A 22531-nucleotide genomic window follows, 5' to 3' on the forward strand; every position below is an offset into this window, starting at 1 on the left:
AGGGTGTTCTATTTTTCATGAGTATTTAGGCAAGATCTGCAAACAAGGTGATAATTGAACAGACCTCAAGTAAAACAAAGGGAGATGCAAGGTTGTGTGGGGAAGCACATGCCTGGAAGAGGGAATGGACAATACCAAGTCCCTGAGGAATGAGTTTGTTTCAAATGTTTAAGTCAAAAAAAGTGAAGACAGTGTTGCAAGCTACATGAGTCTGATGGAGAGAGATGAGATATGGTGTCAAACGTGTTGAGGAATGAAGTGGCCTCTCTTCTGCTGCTGAAACCTCAAGGCATAGGACTTCCTCGTCCATACCACCTCACAACTTTATTAATCTTGGTGCAAAGGTGTTCCATAAATTGAAACAGATCCCCTCCTTAATCCCTTCTCTTGATTGAATGCTGGCCCTTGTATTGTAAGAATCACCCTGGAATATATAAGTTCTGCTACCCCTGATTTGAGGACTTCCCATACTACACAAGTCACAGACACACACACACACACACAAAGCACACCATGGTCTCCTGTATTGTGTTATTTCCTTGTCTTTCTCAGCCCCAGCCAGATGGATTATTGTAGAAATAGGTACAATCCAAGTTGGCCAGGTCAATAATCTTTCCCCTGTATAATATAAAAATGGGTCACGGAGATTCCAATTCTTTAGCCTATCATGGGCAAATAAACTTGGGGTTCCATATTAGGATGGATGGCTATTTCCTGCTGTGTATTTAAACAAACATAAAAAAAAAATCTGTTTGATTAACAGGGAGAAAGAGAGAGAGAGAAGAATGAAATGGATGAGGAGATAAAAAGAGCTGCTGTGCTCCATGGTCCCTGAGAGACTATGAGGAAGAAAAATCGTCCTTGGTTCTGGCAGCATTCCAACTCTAATTACATTTCCAATTGCCCAGCAAAAATAATAAGGGAAGACAAATAAACTTGTCCAAAACACAAAGGTAGTGATATCTTTATGATGTCAAACATCTTATGTATTGTATACACAAGAGAAAATGAGCAAAGGGAGAAGCCAACACTTCACGAAAGAAAACACATAAAGCATAATAAAAGTGGGGCATTTTTAGTACCTAGCATCAGAAGACATGTTTTTCCTGTTCCTTGATGCATGATTATTTGGCCAATTAGTTATTATATGGTCCAATAGGGGATGAGCTTAGCCTTTTGCTCCCTTTTCTTATGTGGCATCTTTTCTTTGTTATTCTTGGGTTGTGGACTTTTATCTCTTTATTGACAAAACCAATCAGCACGCTGCCTGCTCTGACATGCAAAGACCTCCCCGGACCATTCAATACAAATCCTGCCCACATCACGACAATTCTCTCTTTAAATGAACAACTTTCTTTATGTCACACACACATTTAATTCATTGTACTCCATTCTTGCCATTAGAATTCTTGATCCAAAAGAGCAGGGACTCATCTTCTTTGTTCCCTTTTTCATTTTTCACAAATGTATGTGAACATATGTGAATGTATATAAAAGCAAATCTCAACAAATAGGGCTTCTTTACCTGGATAATTAGTCTAATGCTTGTTTTTTTTTGTATTCACTTGGAATGTCCACTGAGACTTGCACAATGTGGATTAAGTCACTCATAACCCCAGAGGGCCGTAAGCCAAGGTTGGGGAGGAGTTCTGATAATTTCTTTAGATGTTTTCACAGATGTCTTGTGTCAATTTAGTGGGGAAAGAAATGTCTATTTATTTGGATTATTCCAATATTATTCTGCCTCAAAAGTTTTATAGTAATATATTTTATACAGTATTGTTTAGTAACTGGACAGTAATTACATGTCTGCATATATTAATTTATTTCTTAGTATTACTTTTTTTCTTTTGAGGAAGATTAGCCCTGAGCTAACATCTGCTGCCAGTCCTCCTCTTTTTTGCTTAGGAAGACTGGCCCTGAGCTAACATCCATGCCCATCTTCCTCTACTTTACATGTGGAACGCCTACCACAGCATGGCTTGACAAGCGGTGCCATGTCTGCACCCAGGATCCAAACTGGTGAACCTCAGGCCACTGAAGCAGAACATGCAAACTTAACCTCTGTGCCACTGGGCCAGCCCCCAATTTCTTATTATTATATTGGCCAGAAAATTTAATAAATTAAATAGAATGTGGTTAGTTTAATAAAAATACAAACAGAAATTCTTTAAAATCACACATATAGTAGTTATCTTTAATTTATTTCAGGTATTATATATTTTCAAATTGTTTTCCTTCTGCTGGAAAAATCCATTAAACTATAAAATAATTTTCAGTTATTAAACTACATAATTAAAATAATGATATTACTCACTTTGGTGCAATAATATTTAGGAAATAATTAACAATGTAATTTTATTGTAGGTAATACCTTAAATGTTCTTGTATTTTTTATAATCTCCAGTAATTGAAATAATTGCACTTTCATAAGGCGTTATGTTTGTCCAGTGTAAATTTTTAAAAAATATTTTTAAAATATTTGAATTTTTGATTAAAATATTTCCTGGTGAAGACTTCTTTATGTTCAATCTATTTTGAGTTCTTTGGTCTTCATGGATCTGGTTCATTTTCCTACCCTGATTTGGGAAGTTTTCTGTTATTTTTTTGAATGAACTTTCTGCCCGTCTCTTTCTCTGCTCCTTCTGGCATTCCCATAATGCATGTATTGCTTTGTTTATGGAATTCCATAGGTCTCATAGGTTTTTTTTGCTCTTTTTTCATTCTATTTAATTTTTGTCCCCTTGACCTAATAATTTCAAATAATCTGTTTTTAGCTCAATGATTCTTTATTTTGCTTGATCAAATCTGCTGTTCAGACTCTCTATTGATTTTTTTCAGTTTGGTCATTGGGTTCTTCATTTCTAGAATTTCTGTGTGGTTCTTTTTTCTTTTTTTTTTAAAGTTTTGAACTCTTTGTTGAACTTCTCATTTTCTTCAAATATTGTTTTTCTGATTTTTTTTACGTGCCTGTATATGTTCTCTTTTACCTCACTAAGCTTCTTTAGGATAAATATTCTGAATTATTTGTCAGGCAGTTTTTAGATACCCATTTTTTTAGGGCCAGTTGCTTGTGCTTTATTTTGTTTCTTTGTTAGTGTGATATTTCTTTGACCCTTTGTGAACATTGTAGGCTTGTATTTTTGCAAAAACCTTGGTGTTTGTGTATTTGAAGTAGTCACTTTCTCCAGTGTTTATAGACTGGGTTTGAAAGGGAAAGCATTTTACCCATCAGCCCACTCAGAGATTTTGGGAAGGCTGACAGGCAGGTGACATGGGTGGGTCTGCTCACGGGGTTCATGGGTGAGTGGGCTTGATGCCTGGGTCCACAATTAAATTGAATGCTTGCTTGACTCTTTTTACCCCATGTGTGAGCTCTAGAGGAGAATAAATCTCTTTCTTTCCTGTGCTGCACAATATTAAGTGAGGGGTGGCTCAGATAGAGTGAACCATCCTTCTTACCCTCTTCAATGTGTTTTTTTTTTTTTTTCCTTTTCTGTGCTTCACTTCTCTCATCTGGAATCCAGATCTCTCATGAAAGTATGTTTGTGCATGGATGTTTGTTTATATTTATGTTTCTGTGAAAGGAGGCAGGCTAAAACCTTCTATTCCACCATCTTCCTGGCACAATAATCATGTGTGGTCTGGTCAAGATGGCTTTGTGTTCAGTGAGAGAAGTACTCAGTGAGTCCCTGACACCCCTACCATGCCCTAGCAAACCCAGGTGTTGAAGTGATTCTGAAAGACCCCTACACTCCCCAAGAGTGCAATGGAAAGTGGGGGCTGAGTGCTGGATACTCCCCCAGAGGACACCATAAAACCAAGCATGGTGTGGGGCCATGAGATTTGGCTTATTCTAAGAGGAGAAAGAAGAGTAGAGAACTTACATAAAATTCTGAGCTTTTTAAACATTGTTCTTAAATTTCTGTGTTCAGTTCAGTTGAATTATTTATAATGTCATATGGCTTTTAAATGAATAATCACATTTACTTATTTTGAAAAAGAAGTCCCATTCTGTGTCCCAAAAATGCAAGATTCAGGTGAAAAATATTTTCATAAATACATTTGCATAGGATATGGATGTGTTTCTAGCCTTTATAAATTGACATATATGTGATGAGATATGTTTTGTTAATAAATCGAGTCAATATGGAAAAGATTTTATTTTTCCACAAATTTTCATAGAAATTGTATGTAGTTAATGTCAAAATCCAAAATTTTTTGGTGAAAATTGTGTAATCTAATTCTAATAATCTGTGAAAATGTAATGGGCTATGAATAACTAAGACATGCTTTGTATTTTGAAAGTGGAACAAATACTCAATAAGCATGATCTGGGCACATGAAGAAGAAAATAGCAAGCCACTGATGGTTAACAGTTAATGGTCCATACATACATCAAATCATCATGTTCTACATCCTAAATATATACAATGTTTATCTATCAACTAAACCTCAATAAAGTTGGGGGGAAAAGATAATAATAAGCATTTCTGATGATCTAGAGTCCTGGATAATCTCCAACAGAAATTTCTCCGTATCATCTACAAAAGACATGTTCAAAAATATTCATAGCAGCAATCGTTTTAATAGATAAGCCCTACAATACTCACATATGCTCACTAACAAAAATGGGTAAAAAAGCAGAGGATAGTTACCAAATGGAGTATTCAATAGCAATGTGAATTCATACTCTAAAAATGTACAAATAACCGGAATGAATTTAACAGACATCATGTGAAGGAAAAGAAGCCAGATACAAAAGGACACATGATCTACAAATAAAAAATTTAAATGATAAAATTAATCTTTATTATCAGAAGTTTAAAACAGGATAATTTTGAAGTGTTAGAGAATGAAAGAGAGCACAGGGGTGGCTTGTGAGGTACTGGTCACATCTACTCCTCAATCGAGGTGCCAGTTGCAGTGGTTTCAATTTTTGAATATTTATCAAGTGTTTGTATATCATATTTCAAAAATAGTTTTTAAAGAGAAAAAATGTACAGTTAATGGTCCATGAATTTTTAGTAAAAAAGATTATTATAATACAGTGATGACATATTTCATTAGTAGGAATATTGACATCTATGAGAACAGAGAATAAAGATACAAATTCCTCATGTAAATGATGCCTGACCTCACACTTTGAGAACAGTGAGAGATAGGAATCATCCAGTCAGAGATTTTTGCATGAAGATGGTGGATTATATATTGAAGATACAGCCAACTGTATTCCTGATACACTTGTGACTTTTCACAACTTTTTCAGAGAATTGCTTTCAATTTATCCTGAAGAGAAAATAAAGTTTTAGACAGGGAATTGTGCTGTTGATCCTGCAGATGTAAGGATGAACCAGCTACAGGAGATAATTGCTTACGATACTAAGAAAAGTAACATCATTAATATGTATTTTACTTAGATAACTCCAAGAGCAACTTCAAGCCAGTCTGGATTTAAAGAGAGATAGAAAGAAACGTTTCTATCTCTACAGTCATAGTAACACAATCATCTCCAGATTCTCTTATCTTGTGATAATAAATGAGGATGACTTTTGTGATCCTGCCCAGGAAGGCATCATTCCAGAAAATCTGAAAGATACAGGACCTTTGAGATGCCAAAGAGAGTGAGAAACTCTGCATTGTTCTGAGTACATTATCCTCACTAATGAATTGTAGAGATGACCTTTCTACACAGCTCTGGGTCACATTAGATGAGCAGGCCCTAGAGGCACCAGTGCTGGTACGCTAATTTTACAAATTTCACGATAGGCACCTCAGTCTCTCTCTGCTTCCTTTCACTGTGTCTATCCAAAGAGGGTCCTGGGAAGTCTTTGTGGCCTAATCGGGGAAGGAAAGCCAGATAATATCTACTTTTTCCATCTCTCATTTATATTTCTCCAGACAATGTACCTAAAACAAACTTTTCACATATTCCTACATCTCACTCATATTAGCCAATGTAAGCAGATAAGTGAAGAGCCACAGGACTCCTGGTTAAGCATAAAGTCTAGAGTCTATTTATCATTATTATTATTTTCTTTGATGAGGAAGAGTTGCCCTGAGCTAACATCTGTTGCCAATCTTCCTCTTTTTCATTTATCATTATTTTTTATTTGAACTCTTTCTGACATGTCTTAGAGAGCAAACATTTAATTATCTATGATAGAACCCAAATGCTCATTTCCCTGCCCATCTTACAGATATGGCCAAGACATATCTAAACTATGGATTAGATTCTCTATTTGCAGGTTTTAACTTAGAAGTGAGTTGTTCAAAGAACCAGGGCAAGTGCACAATCTCCAGGGGAACATGGATGAAACAGAAATAAATTCATGAAGTTTCTAGAGGAGCCCATCATATGGTTCTGAGACTATACATGGCACTCAGAATGGAGCCACAGTGGTATCATCAAGGGACTCATTCCCAGGCTCATATTGAAAATTTCTCATGTTCACAGAACCTTCATACATGATTGACCTCCATTTCTAGAGATTCTATGTCTTTCAGTCATTTTTAGTATTATATTACCAGTTTAAATTAGATGGAATTTATTTCTCTCTTTCCAGTTAAAAACTTTAACAGATAATAGATTCCAAATATAATTTTAATTCAATCAGAAAATTTTGCAAGAAAATACTGTAGTTAAGAGAGGAGGGGCCTGGTGCCGTGGCCAGTGGTTAATATTACATGCTCCACTTTGGCGGCCCAGGGTTTCACAGGCTCGGATCCTGGGTGTGGACCTAGCACCATTCATCAGGCCATATTGAGATGGCATCCCACAAAGCAGAACTAGAATGACCTACAACTAGAGTATACAAGTATGTATTGGGGCCTTTGGGCAGAAGAAAAAAGAAGAGGAAGATTGGCAATAGATGTTAACTCAGGGCCAATCTTTAAAGAAAAAAAAAGAAAGGATAAGGATCTGAAGTAAGAAAGTGATTATAGGCATTGAGGATGAGAGGTCTTAAAAATGTTTAAGTAGAAAACATTGAGAAAATTTTACAATTTATTGATTGGTTTATTGCAATGAAAGAACGAAAGGTTCGTGTTAGCTTGCAATTGTCATACTGGCCCACCATTTTGTGTGAAATGTGTCTTTGTGTCCCCTACAATATGTGAAATGCTTAATATGTATTTGGCACTGATGTTAAGCAGCAATTCTCTCTTGTCTTTTTTAAATATTTTGTTCTTGATAACATTTTTCAAATTTCTCCGAGTTTGAGAGTCATGTAGTTAAGTGAGATGAGGTAAATCTTTCATCAGCTAGCAACTATTATATTTTTCCACATTATTATGACATTATTATTCACTTCCTTGTGATGAAAAAAATCTACTTAAAATTGGCACCTCCACTGTGGAAAACAGTATGGAAGCTTCCTCCAAAAATTAGAAATAGAATTGCCATAGGGTCCAACAATCTCACTTCTGTGTATATATCCAAAGAAAATAAAATCACTATGTCAAAGAGGTATTTGCACTCCCATGTTGATTGCAGCATTATTCACAAGAGCCAAACAGCCAAGACATGAAAACAACCTAAGTGTGCATCAATGGATGCATAGATAAAGAAAATGTGGTAAATACATATGCAATGGAATATTATTCAGCCTTATAAAAGAAATAAATCCTGTCACTATGACAATATAGATAAACCTGGAGGACATTATTCTAAGTAATATAAGCCAGACAGAAAGACAACACATCATATTCTCACTTACATATGGAATAAAAAATAGTCAAACTCTTAGAAGCACAGAGTAGAATGGTTTTTAACAGGGGCTGGGTGATGGAGAAATGGGGACATTTTGGTCAAGCAGATAAAGTTTCAGATATAAAGGATGAAAAAGTTTTGGAATTCTAAATTAGAATAGGGTGACTATAGTTAAGAATAATGTATTATATACTTGAAATTTGCTAAGAGAGTAGGTCTTAGCTGTTCTCACCGATAAAAAGTAACTATGTAAGATGATAGATATGTTAATTTGCTTGATTTTGGTGATGATTTCACAATATATATGTATATCAAATCATCACATTGCACACCTTAAAATTATACAATTTTGTCAATTGTACATCAATAAAGCTGGAAAAATGGATAAATTATTATACAAATAAATAAAATATTTTGTTTCCAATTAGACTAGGAGCATCTTAACCATCTATTGTTCTTTCATGCTAATTTACTAATATTGGGAGACCAAAAATTCTTGTAAAACTTGCACGCTGCAAGGTATAATCAGTTTAAGTATTTTGAATTTTCATTTACACATGTTAGCATAAATGCTGGCTTAGAATATACAATTAGTTTGTGGAATCTCAAGTTTTTAAATTGTCTACATTAATTTCAGTTCCTTCACTCTAGGCATGGAATACTATTTTTCTTTGTGATGGGACACAGCTGAATTGATGTTTAACTGAATCTCAGTGACTAACATACATAGTTTATCTACTTTGTCACAGAGCTGATTCTCTGAACCACTCTTCTTATGGCCCCCATCACCTCCTTGTTTCTCAGGCTGTAGATGATGGGGTTGAGCAGTGGGGTCAGGATGGTGTAGAAGACAGCCAGAAGCTCGTCCTCTGTTGGAGATCGGAGGGATCTTGGGCATAGATAAGTGTAAACAAAGGGAGCATAATAGAAAGTCACCACAGTCAGGTGGGTGCTGCAGGTGGAATAGGCCTTCTTCCTCCCTTCTGCTGAGTGCATGCGGTAGACAACAAGGAGAACATGGCCATAGGAACATGCAATGCCAATAAAAGGGACCACAAGAAAGAGGGTGGTGCTCACAAAATCTGTGTACTCATAGACCCAGGTGTCTACACAGGCCAGAGTCAACATGGCTGGGGCATCACAGAAAAAATGATTGATGACCCTGGAATGGCAATAAGGGATATGGAGGACATATTCAATGTGGGCACAAGAGTTGATAGAGCCCATTATCCAACATCCTATTATCATCGCCGCACACACTCTTTTGCTCATATGGATGGGATAGTGGAGAGGAAAGAAGATAGCTACATAACAATCATATGCCATAGAGGCCAATAATAAGCCTTCCGCACCTGCTAAAGTCAAGAAGATGAAGCTCTGAAGCCCACACCCAATGAAAGAGATAGACTTGTTTCCAAACAGAAAATTGGAAGCCATTTTGGGGACAATGGTGGAGATGTAGTTCAGATCCATCAGGGAGAGCTGACTGAGTAGGATATACATGGGTGTGTGGAGATGGGTGTCCAGGGGGATGAGGAGGATCATGGACAGCTTGCCTAACAGAGCCATTAGGAAAATGAGAACAGTGAGAATGAAGAGGAGCAGGCCAATTCTTGACGATGGAAACAACCCCAATAAGATGAAATCAGTAGATGTCTGATTGGAATTTTCCATGGAGTACTCATTTAGTTTTTCCTAAAGACAGATGCAACATTAAATTAGAATACAGATCTTAAACGAAGAACAAAATTGCCTATTCTGAAAAAAAAATCCCACTTTTTACCTCATGAAAAAATTTTGGTGAAGCAAACATCTATGGCCAAAGTATTTAATAGAAGTCTGTGAATTTTTAAGAATAACATATTTCTCTAATGAATTTATTAGGATATAGTTATTTTATTTCCCTACATAATTCCAGATACTATCAAAGTGTTACAGGCTCTTAACATCAGCCCTGATATCAGTTCTCCCACATTGAACCCAGAATATATGGATTTAAAGGTAAAACCCACTACCCCCTTTCCTGCTGCTCTAGCTCCACTCATATGTAAATAGCTGTCTCTTTAAACTTTGACTTCATGAGCTTTACAGTTCAATGGGAGTTACAAATTGTTAAAAGCCCAGGTGGCCTGGAGTTGGAGGCACACTAAAGTTTAGCTAATCGTGTCCTTTAAGTTTGCCAGGAAAGCTGCTGTCTCAAGAATATCAAGGAGCGGAGGCTTCCCAGACCTCAACTCCTTGGCTCCTGGCACTGGAACGCACCTCAAACAGGAAGACCAAGACAACAGCGAAGGACACCCACCTGCCATCCTCCTATCTCACCATCACCTGCCTCGCTGCAACCAGCCTCTCAAGGCCAAAAGCAGGCTGGTGGGAAAACACTGACCTGCACAAGCTACATGTGCCCCGTCCCCTACCCAAAACCCCAAATAAAACTCCCTACCCATTCCTCATCAGGGAGCTAGCAATTTTTGAGGCATGAGCCCTTGCTTTGCTCCCTGTGCCTGGCATAGTAAAAACTTTCCTCTTCCACTCAAGACTCTGTTCTTGTTATTTGGACTGGCATCGGGTTCAGAGACCGAATTTTCGGTTGCAAAAGTCAGAGCTCATACTTTAAATGTATGCATAGAAAATTAATGTAAATACGTAAATTATAGACTTATATGTAAATACATTTTTGTGAACCTTAGGGGATGATTTTTTTCTTTTATATTTAAGCCCTAATACCTCCGCAACTGCAGTAGCCTATCAGCTCATGTTACAGGTCTATATTCCCTTTTTGAGTTCTCCTCAAAAAGCTTGCCAAATCAAGCTTTTTAGATGTCAAGTATAATTATTTCCTTCTTCTTTTCAGAAATCTACAATGAATCCTTATTGCCAAATATCATTCATGTAAAGTCATTCTCCTCTGCCTCCTAATTTAATTTCCCAATGCTTTGGTCAAAGTAAATCCCCATCTAGATGATCTGTACTGCAATTTCCTTTTAGTTTCCATGCTTTTGCTCAAGTTCTCCCAAAGGAAGATATGTATTTAGTCCAGCTATTTTTCAATGCTTACATAACATTACCCATTGCTTTATGGCACCTTTTATTATTCATTCTTTTTTAAATTTTGTTCTCATTTATTTAAAACTCTTTCCATTTCTAGATAATTGTGGGAGTATAAGCACATATATTCATCACCTCTCTGCTATAAAACTCAACTACCAAGGTAAGAAAACATATTATAACTTAAAGAAAGTGAGGAAGAGAGCAGAGGGGAGAATCAGAGATTAAAGAGTTCAGGACCTTTTGGAAGAAGGAATTTTGAGAAACAGTGAGTCTCTTAAATGGAGAAGGGGGTATGGCATCCTGAGAGTGTCCTTAACAGGAATGAGTGGGGGGTTCTTCGCCAAAGGGAATACCATCGGAGAGCAAGCTCAGCATGCTGTGCCCAAACAGAGGGTGTAGTATTTCAGTCATAATATTGCTCTGAGACAAAAGATCATCAGAGTTTTGAGGAATACTCAAATGAAAGAGGAACACACACACACACACACACACTGAGTTAAACATGATTAGGAAAAGTACAAGAAAATATTATTAAAAATTTATATTCAGAAAAATATGAGAAGTTGTTAAAACCTCAGTTCAAACACTATGTGTAATATAAAGGAAGGTGGTAAATAACAATAAAGGACTTTTGGAAATTAAAAAGGTAATAATTAATATAACAGATTCAATGAAGGCTTCAAAAGATAAATTGAAGACAATGGACCAGAAAGAAAACAGCAACAATCAAACAAAAGTCAGATATTCAGAAAAGAAAGAATTTGATAATTACTATAGGTTGACCCAACATATATTTATGGCATTCCTAAAAATGCATATGAAATAGTAATTACAGAGTAAATATTATCAAAGACATTTTCTCATAGCTCGCCTAAAGGAAGTACAGTATTCAAATAGCTTGCAAAGAACACAGAAAAATAAATGAGAAATAATTTATTAAAGAATGCTTTTTTGAAAACAATGTTTTCTTAAAAACAATTTCTTGACAATTCTAAATATCAGCTATAAAGATAAGATCCTAAAATTTTCTTGAGAGAAATAATAGTAATACAATTAGAAGAAATATATGCAGTAGTGACCAAAAAATAGTATTGGGATTATGGTAATGGTATATTTTTTTACATTCAACCAATAAATTCTAGAAAATGGAACAATGCCATCAAGCCATAAAGTGGGATGTAACTATGTCAAGAGTGTGGAAAGAGAGGAAAATGGTGAAGGTGGTGACGTAAGGACGGGACCGCTTCCCAGTCACAGTGACATGAGTCACAAATCATGATCTAGTAATTGGGGTTTAGAAAGCAAGCCTTAGAAGATAAGCATATTGTCTAAAATATCAGGGCATTACAGGGAAAATCTGTAAAACAATTTTAATTATTTACCTTGGGTCTCAGGAGGAGTAGATCACGGGACTATCATTTTACCTTGTGGGTTGTTGATGCTGTGTCCATGCTTTATTTGGATAACATATTAAAGTGATATAAAAAGTATTTCACAGTTAATAGTTTGCATGTAATCAAATGACTGCATATGTATGATCTCCAAATAAATTGTAAGAAACCTACAGCAGGGTACTGGACCTATGTGGAACAATTGATTTTCGGTTATTGTCCGGCTGCTGACAACTTGCAAAATAAAAATAAGGGGAGAAAATTCTTTCCACAAATTGACATTTGGATTCAACACGACACCAGCATATTAGAGTAATATGATAGGATATAATTTATATTAGTAGTTTCAATTATTGATAAGATTGAAAATGTAGTATTTGTAATTATCAATGAAATGAACATTGTGAGTACCCCTATCATTTGTATTTTATATGGGGCCAACTATGACAAAGATTCCATTAGATAGTTAATATTATTCCAGTTTAACCTTGAGCATATAGCAACACAGAACAGAAATAATGAACAGCAAATCATGTCTGTTCTTTGATGCCATGTCACATGACTGCCAATGCAGCATCATTTGATTATCTATGTTTCCCTGTTCTTATGTGCTAATAACCTGTCATATGAAGTCATTTAAAGAAGCTTTACCTCTGAAAGGGAAGCAACGTCAGCTATTGAATATCTGTTTCAAGGTCAAAAGTAAAGAGATCATTTTTATTAATGTAAAAATAAATTAGATTATTTTCCCTTTTATCCAATGAAATAACAATAAGTAACTCATTTGCAGACCATTTATAAAAAATTTTCACCTGTCTTGATTTTTTTAAATTCCACTAAGACTTTGTGGTTTGGCATCAGCATTGATGACAACATATGCAGGAGAAAAGAGCAATCAGATGGTTTCTTAGTGACACTGAGAAACAAGCTTTGAACCTGGACAAGGTCTGTACCGGGAAGAGAGGATAGTGACGTAAACATTTATTGACCGTCTCCACTGGGTAGAACCTGACGTGTCAAGATTTGTGTCAGGATTAAATGAAATTAACTAGCCTTTGAGGTTGATATAACCACTGATGTTTTATAATTAACGATAAAAGATTCAGAGATTTTAAGTGACTTTCCCTGATTCCCCGGTTAGTACTTTAAATGCTAGATGGATAGATATAGATACTTACATATTGACATTTTATTTAAAGAAGTTTCCTGTGTTATCCTTCAAAGATTTTAAAGTAATTCTGAAATTAGCAGTTATCTTTTAAATTGCTCAAAACTAAATAAATAAAATGAGAAAAAATGAATGCTATTAAAATGGAAATTCACTATACATGAAAGAGGGCTGAGAAGGTATATGAGAAGTTCCTTTATGCACAAATAAATTGATTTAGTGTTTAAATTTTGCTCATTTCAAGAAATTCTTATGTTTTTAATTTCTTTTCTGCAGTGGTTACCATATTCTCTTACTATATTCTCTCATATTCTTGTTACCTGGCTCAATCAAACTCTAGTGAATGGTGTAGAGAATGCAAACATCATTCTCAGAACCTCTAAATGAACTCGAATTCATGTCTTTTCTCAAATACTGTAGTGTCCCTACCTGGAAGATCTTGATTACAGAGAAACACTTACATTAACTCCTCTGTAAATAAGGTTGAAAATGTATATATTTAGCATATATTCAGTTTACTCCTACATCATGATGAGGAAAATCCTCCAACTGTGGCCCAGGTTTCAAAGTAAATTGCAAATTTCCATCACATAAAGTCAACATGCATTATTTTCATTGCATAGATACTTTTTTCCTATGCTTTTACTCAGCTGAAAATAAAACCAAAAAAAAAAAAAATGCCTCACTTTAGTGATCATATATTTACAGAAGAAAGAGATTTTTTCAAATATAGCCTCATTATTATTAAGCTGAAAAACTGTTTCCTATAGATTTGAATTGAATTGTTTAAGACTATACAGTGATTGAGTGGCAGATCTGATGATATGACCTCTAGAAGCTAGACAATGCAGAGTTCTTCTCTGAAGCAGAGATATTTTTCTACACTGTCTTGCTTTTGGTCAAAATTAATGTCAAACAAAGATCTTTCTGATCACTAAATAAGTCTGGTCACATTTGTTCTGATTATTTGCATAGATGCAGCAAAAATGTGGATTTACCCAAGAAGCCTTAAGTTGGCCTTGCTGGAAGTTTTATAAGAAATCTCAGACTGGACTTTTAAAAGCATCTAACTGTAAAAAATCTCTCCACCAGGTTTCACATAGATTTTCTCTCTTCTCAAGATCCCTGAAAAAGTCTAAAGTGCTGAAGTTCGCCAAAGGGAACTTCCTTACTCTCCTGTAAGTCAGGAATCCTATAAAATAGGTATCATATCAGTTTCCCAGAAGGACTTTGAACCTATTGGATCCATAAAGTCTATCTAGTTCTTTAACATTTTTGGTCATATTTGTATCTGCATGTCCATAGACAATATTTGTTCTGTGTGGCCATCAATTATCTAGAATTTACAGCCTTGCCAAGTGGCTTTCAGAGATTCTGAATCAGATGACCCAGAAGAGGGTCGTCCTCTAGGGTCTAGACAAGCGTATTTCACCACAATATCATTTTATTGAATCCTACATGAGAGTCCACACCCCATCAAGTGTTTCCACAATAGATTCTACTTAAAAGGGACAAAAAATATACACTTTATCTTACTTTAGTGACTTAGGAATTAGTAGTCTTATTAAATGTTTAAGCAATGTATATTTTTCCTTGTTTACAAGGGTGTAGATCTGGAGAATCACAATTAGTTTAGTGTATAAAGAGACCAAGAATACACGGTATTTGTACATGCATATATTTGCTTACCTCTAAATTATACACCTTCATCACATTACACAAGGGTGAATCAGCATTAATAGATAAATAGGAAAATAAGTAGACTGATATTTTGAGAGACACATAGAAGGTGATTACTAGTGTATACACTTTGAGTTTGGATTCCGATTGAAGACAGGTGTGATTCTGCCTTATTGCACAAGCGTGCTGCAGATAGTTTGGAGTCAACGCAAGATCTAATTCTAGTTCTGTCACTTACTAGAAATCTACACTTGGATTAGTGATTTAGCTTTTTCAGCCTGTAGCTTATAAATGAGTAAATCAAAACCACAATGAAACATTATTTCATACACCTTAGAATGACTATTATCAAAAAGACAACAAGTGTGGGCAAGGATGTAGAAAAAAGGGAACTCTTTTGTGTACTGTTGGTGAGAATGTAAATTGATACAGTCATTATAGAGAAGAGTATGTAAGTTTCTCAAAAAATTAAAAATAAAACTACCATATGAACCAACAACCCTACTTTTGGAATATAGCCAAAGAAAATGAAATCAGTATCTTGAAGAGATACCTGCACTCCTATGATCATTGCAGCATTATTTACAATAGCTAAAATGGAGAAACAACCTGTGTCCATCAATGAATGAATCCATAAAGAAAATCTGGAATATACATATTCTACTGGAATATTATACAGACTTACAAAAGGAAATTATGTCATTTGCAACAATATGGATGAACCTGGAAGACTTTATGCTAAATTTAAACAGCCAGACACAGAAAGATAAACACTGCTGATCACACTTGTATGTGTAACCTGAAATAGTCAAACTCACAGATGCAGAGAGTAAAATGGTGGTTCTCAGTGGCTGAAGGGAGGAAGATATGGAGAGGTTTGGGTCAAAGTTTCCATTAAGCAAGACGAATAAATTCTGGAGACCTAATGTACAGCAGTGTGAATAAAGTGAACAATGCTGTATTTTGTAATTGAAATTTACTAGGAGAGTAAATCTTAAGTGATCTCTCAGCAAAAAAAAAAGGTAACTATGTAAGTTGATGGATATGTTAATTAACTTGATTGTGGTGATTATTTCACAGTGTACATATATCAAAACATTAAGTTGTACTCTTAAATATATGTAATTTTTATTTGTCAATAAAGCTGGAAAGGAGTAAGAGTTATTATAAGATAGTACGAGATAATGTATACTGGATACTTAGAATGTGCCTTTGCTTAAGTCATCACTGAACATTAGCTGTGACATTTACCATCTTCACTACCAACATTGACAACAAGAAAGTTGCCATCATATCATTTTCCTCCACACGCTTATCATCCCCATATTTCTCAGTGATATTGTTCCCAAAGTATTTCTATGTACCATTCCCACTGGATTTTCACAGATCATTCTAGATTACTAATACAGACATTATTACTATTTCACTGGAACTTCAGTGATACGTACAGGAAGTTAAAATAAAATTCAAAAGTTAAACATAGAAAGCAGTAAATTTAGGCACAATTTGTGTTTTAAAAAAGCTGGATAACTCCAACATATTCACTATTCCCATGAATACCTGAATTACTTCCAGAAGGGGTCTTTTAAATTTAGAAAATATATAATTGTGCCAGAGACAGGTGAATTTAGCTATTATTATTTCATTTTTATTATAAACGCCATTTCATACTTTTGTATAAAATCTAGACAAGAGAAAAATTTAATTAAAAATAACAGATTCGTGTAAGTTAAAATAGTTCATAAGCAATGAAAAGTTTAATAAGTTTACCCTGGGAACCATGTAAACGGTGTACTCATTGGCAGAAACAAGCCACAAAAACCCAAGTAAGAAGTAGGGAAGTCTATCCTCTTAATCGTTACTGAGGATTTGTTCACTTATCTGCTAGCTTTGGTCATCAAATGTCACACGAGCCCATCAAAAACCTACCCCAATATGACTCAGGTCTATATCTTCCAAAGACCTCCATTTCTCTTCCCATCCAGAGAGCACATTTATGAACTAGCTCCAAAACCACTTTCTGTTGTAAATAGTGCGGCCATTCACATGCAAATTCCACTTAAAATCTTCTAACACTGGACTTGACCAACTCTTACATAGATTATGTCATTCATTTTCTTAACTGGTCACCTTGAATCTGGAATGATTTCAATCCAGACAGTAACCCACACTGCCAAAAGGATTAATGCAATAGAATCAACAGCTACGTGATCACATCACATGCTTGTATAAAAATAGCTCTACTTCTGGAGAATATAATCCATGTGACAACATGCCATAGTAAAGCATTCCCCACTTCGCTGCAGTCTTGCCCACCTCCAAAGGATTCATCACAGACTCTGGACACAATGCACTTTCCCTTCCTCAATAAATACTATTTATCTTTCAAATTCAACTGTTTTTCTACAAAATATCTTTTTTCAATTATGGACAAATAAATTGCTCTTACATTTGAAGTTCCATTTGCATTCCTATATGATTTTAGTATATATTTTGTCACAAGAATCATTATTATTTTTAAAGTGAACATATTTTCATGAATATGTTATCTTTTATTATAGACCTTAGTCTTATTCACTGTAAATTCAGGAAAGAAGTTCAAGGATAATATCAGCCATTGAGTATATATTATCAATTATTATCAAATTCACTATGTTTCAATACTATTTCACAATAGATTATTAACATTACCTCCAATACTTTCTAGAATTGTATAAAGTAATGTTTTAGGATTGAAGAGAGCTTCACGTCTCAAAAAAGTTTCCAGGTGTTTAAGCAATCCATTTATTTTTAATTGTATATATGAAAACATATATATGACCTTTTGAACCCACTTTAATAAAATTAAATTTCTTTTTAAAGTTTCGTGGTAAATGAGATGCCTTAATGCATCAATTGATCAGGTTAGTACTTTATAAAAGACAGTTCTAAATTAATTCTAAAAATCTTCTCTTACGCACTTGCAGAAGAGTCTTAACTCATGTGTAATAAATAAAACTAAGAATATGATTAGAACTTGTACCTTTTATTATCTCCCCATTTTTACAACCAAATATACAACAAATATATTTATTCAGTTTCTTCAAATATAACTGTCTTTAAAGTTTTATGTAGTTATTATTTTACATGTTGTTATTCAGTAAGTATGGCAGTTTGAATTAAATTTGCTAAAAAATGTAATACATTAAAAGGGAAATTATAATTTTATTATAAACACATAAGAAATTCATAAAATATCACACACTTTGGGGGTAATCTTTAACTTGATTTATATACTATTTATTTTAAAGTTGTTCCCATTATTTGGGGAATTACCATTAAAGTATAAAATTTTAAAATTTTTAAATTGGAAATAAAGTGATAGTATTACTCTGTTTGATGAGATATTATTTAGATAATATTCAATAAGGCATTGCTTTATTGTAGATAATGCCTTAAATGTTCTTGGAGTTTCTAAGTTCTCCAGTATTTGCATTACTATGTTTCTTTTGAGAAGGGGTACTACAAGTCTAGTTTAAAGCTTTGTCCTAACCTATATTTTGTGATAAAATGTATATAACATAACGTTTACCATTTTAACCATTTTCATCTGTACAATTAAGTAACATTAAGTGCATTCACATTTTTGTGCAACTGTAACCACCATCCACCTCCAGAAAATTGTCATCATCGCAAACTGGAGGTTTTCACTCTATAAACAATAACTTACTGTTTCCCCTCCCTACAGTCCTGCTAAATATGATTTTTTTATGTCTCAATGAATTTGACTATTCTAAGTACCTCATAAAAGTAAAATCATATAGTATCTGTCCTTTTGTGCTTGTCTTATTTCACCTAGAAAAGTGTTGTCATGGTTCATCCATCTTGTACCATGTGTCTGAATTTCATTCCTTTTTAAGGTCAAATAATATTCCATTTTGTGTGTGTGTATATATATATATATACAATATATTGTATAATTTCAACACCTTAAGTTTTTATTCAACTTGTTTTGCGGTGTACCATGTAGTCTATCCTGATGACTGCTCCAGTTGCTGTTGAGGAAATTGTGTATTCAGATGTTTAGTAGAGTATTTTTTATACGTCTATTGAGTCAAATTGATTTCTAGTATGTTGCAAATCTTTTATTTCTTGATCGATTTTTTTTAAAGATTGGCACCTGAGCTAACAAATGTTGCCAATCTTCTTTTTATTTTTTCTGCTTTTTCTCCCCAAATCCCCCCAGTACATAGTTGTATATTATTAGTTGTTGGTTCTTCTAGTTGTGCCATGTGGGACGCTGCCTCAATGTGGCCTGACGAGTGGTGCCATGTCCACGCCCAGGATCCGAACCAGCAAAACCCTGGGCCACCTAAGTGGAACGCAAGAACTTAACTACCCTGCCATGGAGCCGGCCCCTCTTTATTGATCTTATCTCTGGTTTCCCATTTATCATTCAAAGAGAAACATTGAAGTCTCCGATTATTATATAGAACTGTCTATTTCTCCATTCAATTTTTTCAATATTTGCTTCATATTTTTTGGAGATTTAATGTTCAGTGCATATATGTTTATAATCATATCTTCTTAATTACACTTTAATTAATATATAATGTTCTTGAGTATCCCCTAGGACAGGTTTTGTCTTAAAGTTTACTTTGATTTTAATATGACCTTAGATCCTTTTTGGCTACTATTTCCATGAATTATCTTTTCACATTCTTTCACTTTCAAGTTATTAATGAGTTTATATATAAAGTGGATCTTTTATAGACAGCATGTTATTACATTATGTTTTTTTAAATCCATTCTTTCAATCTATGTCTTTTGATTGGAGTATTTAATCCACTTATATTTAGAGTAATTAAAGATAAAGGAGGAGTATCTTTTGCCATTTTGCTATTTCTTTTCTGTATATTGTTATAGTTTTTTTGTTTCTCATTTCCCTCAGTACTGCCATCTTTTGTGTTTAGTTGACTTTTTGTAATGATATGTTTTGATTCCCTTTTCCCTTCCTTCTGGGTACATTCTATAGAAATTTTCTTCGTGGTTACCATGGGGATTACATATTATATCTTAAAGTTTTAAAAATCTAGGTTCAATTAATACTTAACTTTAATCACATGCAAAAACCAATCCTATACAGATTACTTCCCCTCTTTAGGTTAGTGATGTCACAAATTACTTCTTTATACCTTGTGTACCAAATAATATTGTTTTTACGCATTTGTCTTCCAAATTCTGTAGAAAATAAGTACCAGATTTACAAATCAAGATTACGGTAATATTGATTTTTATATTTGTCCACGTATTTAACTTACCTGACATCCTCAAATTTTAATATGGCTCAAAGTTACAGTCTGACATCATTTTATTTCAATAGGAATGACTACCTTTGACATTTTTTTTTTGTAGAGCAGATCTAGTAGTAATAAATTTAATCTGCTTTTGTGTGGCTGAGAATGTCTTAGTTTCTCTCTCACTTTTGAGGAAATAGTTTTAAAGTTATGTAAAATTTTCAGGTGAAAGTTTTATCTCTTCCATCACTTTAAATATTATCCTATTGTCTGTCCTCCAGGGTTTCTGCTGAGAAGCAGCAATTATGTTACTGAGGCTCTCTTGTATGTAAAAAAGTCACTTATTTATGCTGTTTTCAACAATTTCTCTTTCCATCCTGAAAGGTTGATTAAATGAGTCTTATTGTGAGTCTCTTTGGATTTATCCTATTTGGAATTTGTTGAGGTTTTTGGATCATATATTCATGTCTTTCACCAAATATGAAAACTTTTAGTCGTTTTCCCTTCAAGTAATCTCCCTGTCCTTTCACTCTCCTCTTTTCTGGTACTCCTGTGAAGCATATAGTGATCCTTTGTTGGACTACCACATTTACCTTAGTCTATGTTCACTTTTATTTATTCTTTTGACTTTCTGCTCCCCGGACTATAATTTCAATCGCCCTGACTTTAATTTTATTAGTACTTTTGACTGTTCATATCTTCTGTTGAATCTCTAGTGATGCTTTTGTTTTATATTTTCATAATTTTCATCTCCAGAATTTCTAGTTGCTTTTCTTTTATAAGTTACATCCCTTTGTTGATAGATTCATTTGTTCATATAACACTTCTCTTAGTTATCTATGTTTTCTTTTAACTATTTAATCATACCAAAAACAATTTTTTAAATTTTTTGTCTAGTAATTCCTATGTCTATGCTTCTTCACAAATAGCTTCTCTTAATGTATTTTTCCCCCATGAATGGGCCATGTTTTCCTTTTCCTTTGGAAAACTTGTGATATTTCATTGACAATTAGGCATTTGAAGAAGAACGCAGCCACTTCCTGGCCCATGCAGATGGGCTCTGTGTCATGATAACCTTCACTATTAACTGAGTTGACTCTTAGATTAGGGATTAGCCCCAGGTGAAAACTTAAGACCTTCTCAGATTTTCCTGACTGTGGATCTTTCCTGGGCCTGTGTAGCATTCTAAATTTCTCCTCATAATTTCCTAAAGTGCTCCCATCCAGTTTCTCCCCGAGGCATCCGATGGTGTATTGTACAGCTCCAGTGTAATCTCTTGCCTCAGGATTTATAGTCCTTTAGTCTCTCTGCAGCTTCCCTGAGAAGTGTCCTTTCACTGTTTCCACATAAGACCTGAGTTAGGCGAGCCCTAGATCAGTGTTTCAGGCGTCTCCAAAAGATGTTGAAACTTTGTAAATATGGTTTGCTTTACTTCTTGCCATTTGAGAGAGGGAATTAGAAATTGGGATGTTGCCTCCTCCAGAACAGGCAACATCACACCATGGAGGGTCTGGGGCAATGATAAATAAAATTGCCACAAAATTTCTCACCAATTTAAATGTGGATTTTTCTTGATTTGGGTGCTGTAAATCCTTGACTAATTTGCAGCCAAAAGTTTAGTTTGCCCACTTTCTGGTAAGATTTTTTTTTTATCTTTCTATGGGTTAACAAAAGCTTACAGATGCCTAGTCCACTATTTTGTCAACATGATTTTCTTTGTTTTCCTAAAAATAGTTCTACACTAGTTAACTATTATTTATGCTTTATTTATTTAGTATTTTTATCTCCCCAAACCCCAGTGCATGGTTGTATATCTTAGTTGTAAATCATTCTAATTCTTCTCTGTGAGCCATTGCCACAGCATGGCAACTGACAGACCTGTGTGGTTCTGCACACCATCTGTGTGGTTCCACACACCATCTGTGTGGTTCCACAACCAGGAATTGAACCTGGGCCACAGAAGTGGTGAGCGCCAAGCTTTAACCACTAGGCCATCAGGGCTGGCTCAAGATTTATTTCTAATTGAGTTCTACTGTAAAATTGTGATGAAGGTACAGAGATTTCCCATATACATTTTCCCATATATATGCATAGCCCCATTTTTATTAACTTCCTTCACCAGAGTAGTACATTTGTTGTAACTGATGAATCTACATTGACATATCATAATCACATACAGTCCAAAGTTTATTTTAAGGTTCATTCTTGGTATTGTACGTTCTACAAGTTTTGACAAACTTATAATGGCATGTAC

General features: G+C 34.6%; 2 protein-coding genes across 5 annotated transcripts in view; both read right to left on the reverse strand.

Moving 5' to 3' along the window:
* Window positions 1-22531, reverse strand: part of LOC103544439 (ral guanine nucleotide dissociation stimulator-like) — a 90229-nt gene that overhangs the window by 52544 nt on the left and 15154 nt on the right. The gene's annotated exons all lie outside the window — the stretch shown is intronic.
* LOC103541631 (olfactory receptor 2L5-like) lies at window positions 8447-9385 on the reverse strand. The gene has a single exon (XM_008508472.1). It carries the CDS (start codon window positions 9383-9385, stop codon window positions 8447-8449), a length of 939 nt encoding a protein of 312 aa, XP_008506694.1.

The sequence above is a fragment of the Equus przewalskii genome, chromosome 25 (genome assembly GCF_037783145.1).
Source record: "Equus przewalskii isolate Varuska chromosome 25, EquPr2, whole genome shotgun sequence".
Lineage (NCBI taxonomy): Eukaryota > Metazoa > Chordata > Mammalia > Perissodactyla > Equidae > Equus > Equus przewalskii.

Excerpts from the sequence above, each read along its gene's own strand:
- LOC103541631 (XM_008508472.1), bottom strand. The coding sequence starts at position 9,385 with ATGGAAAATTCCAATCAGACATCTACTGATTTCATCTTATTGGGGTTG.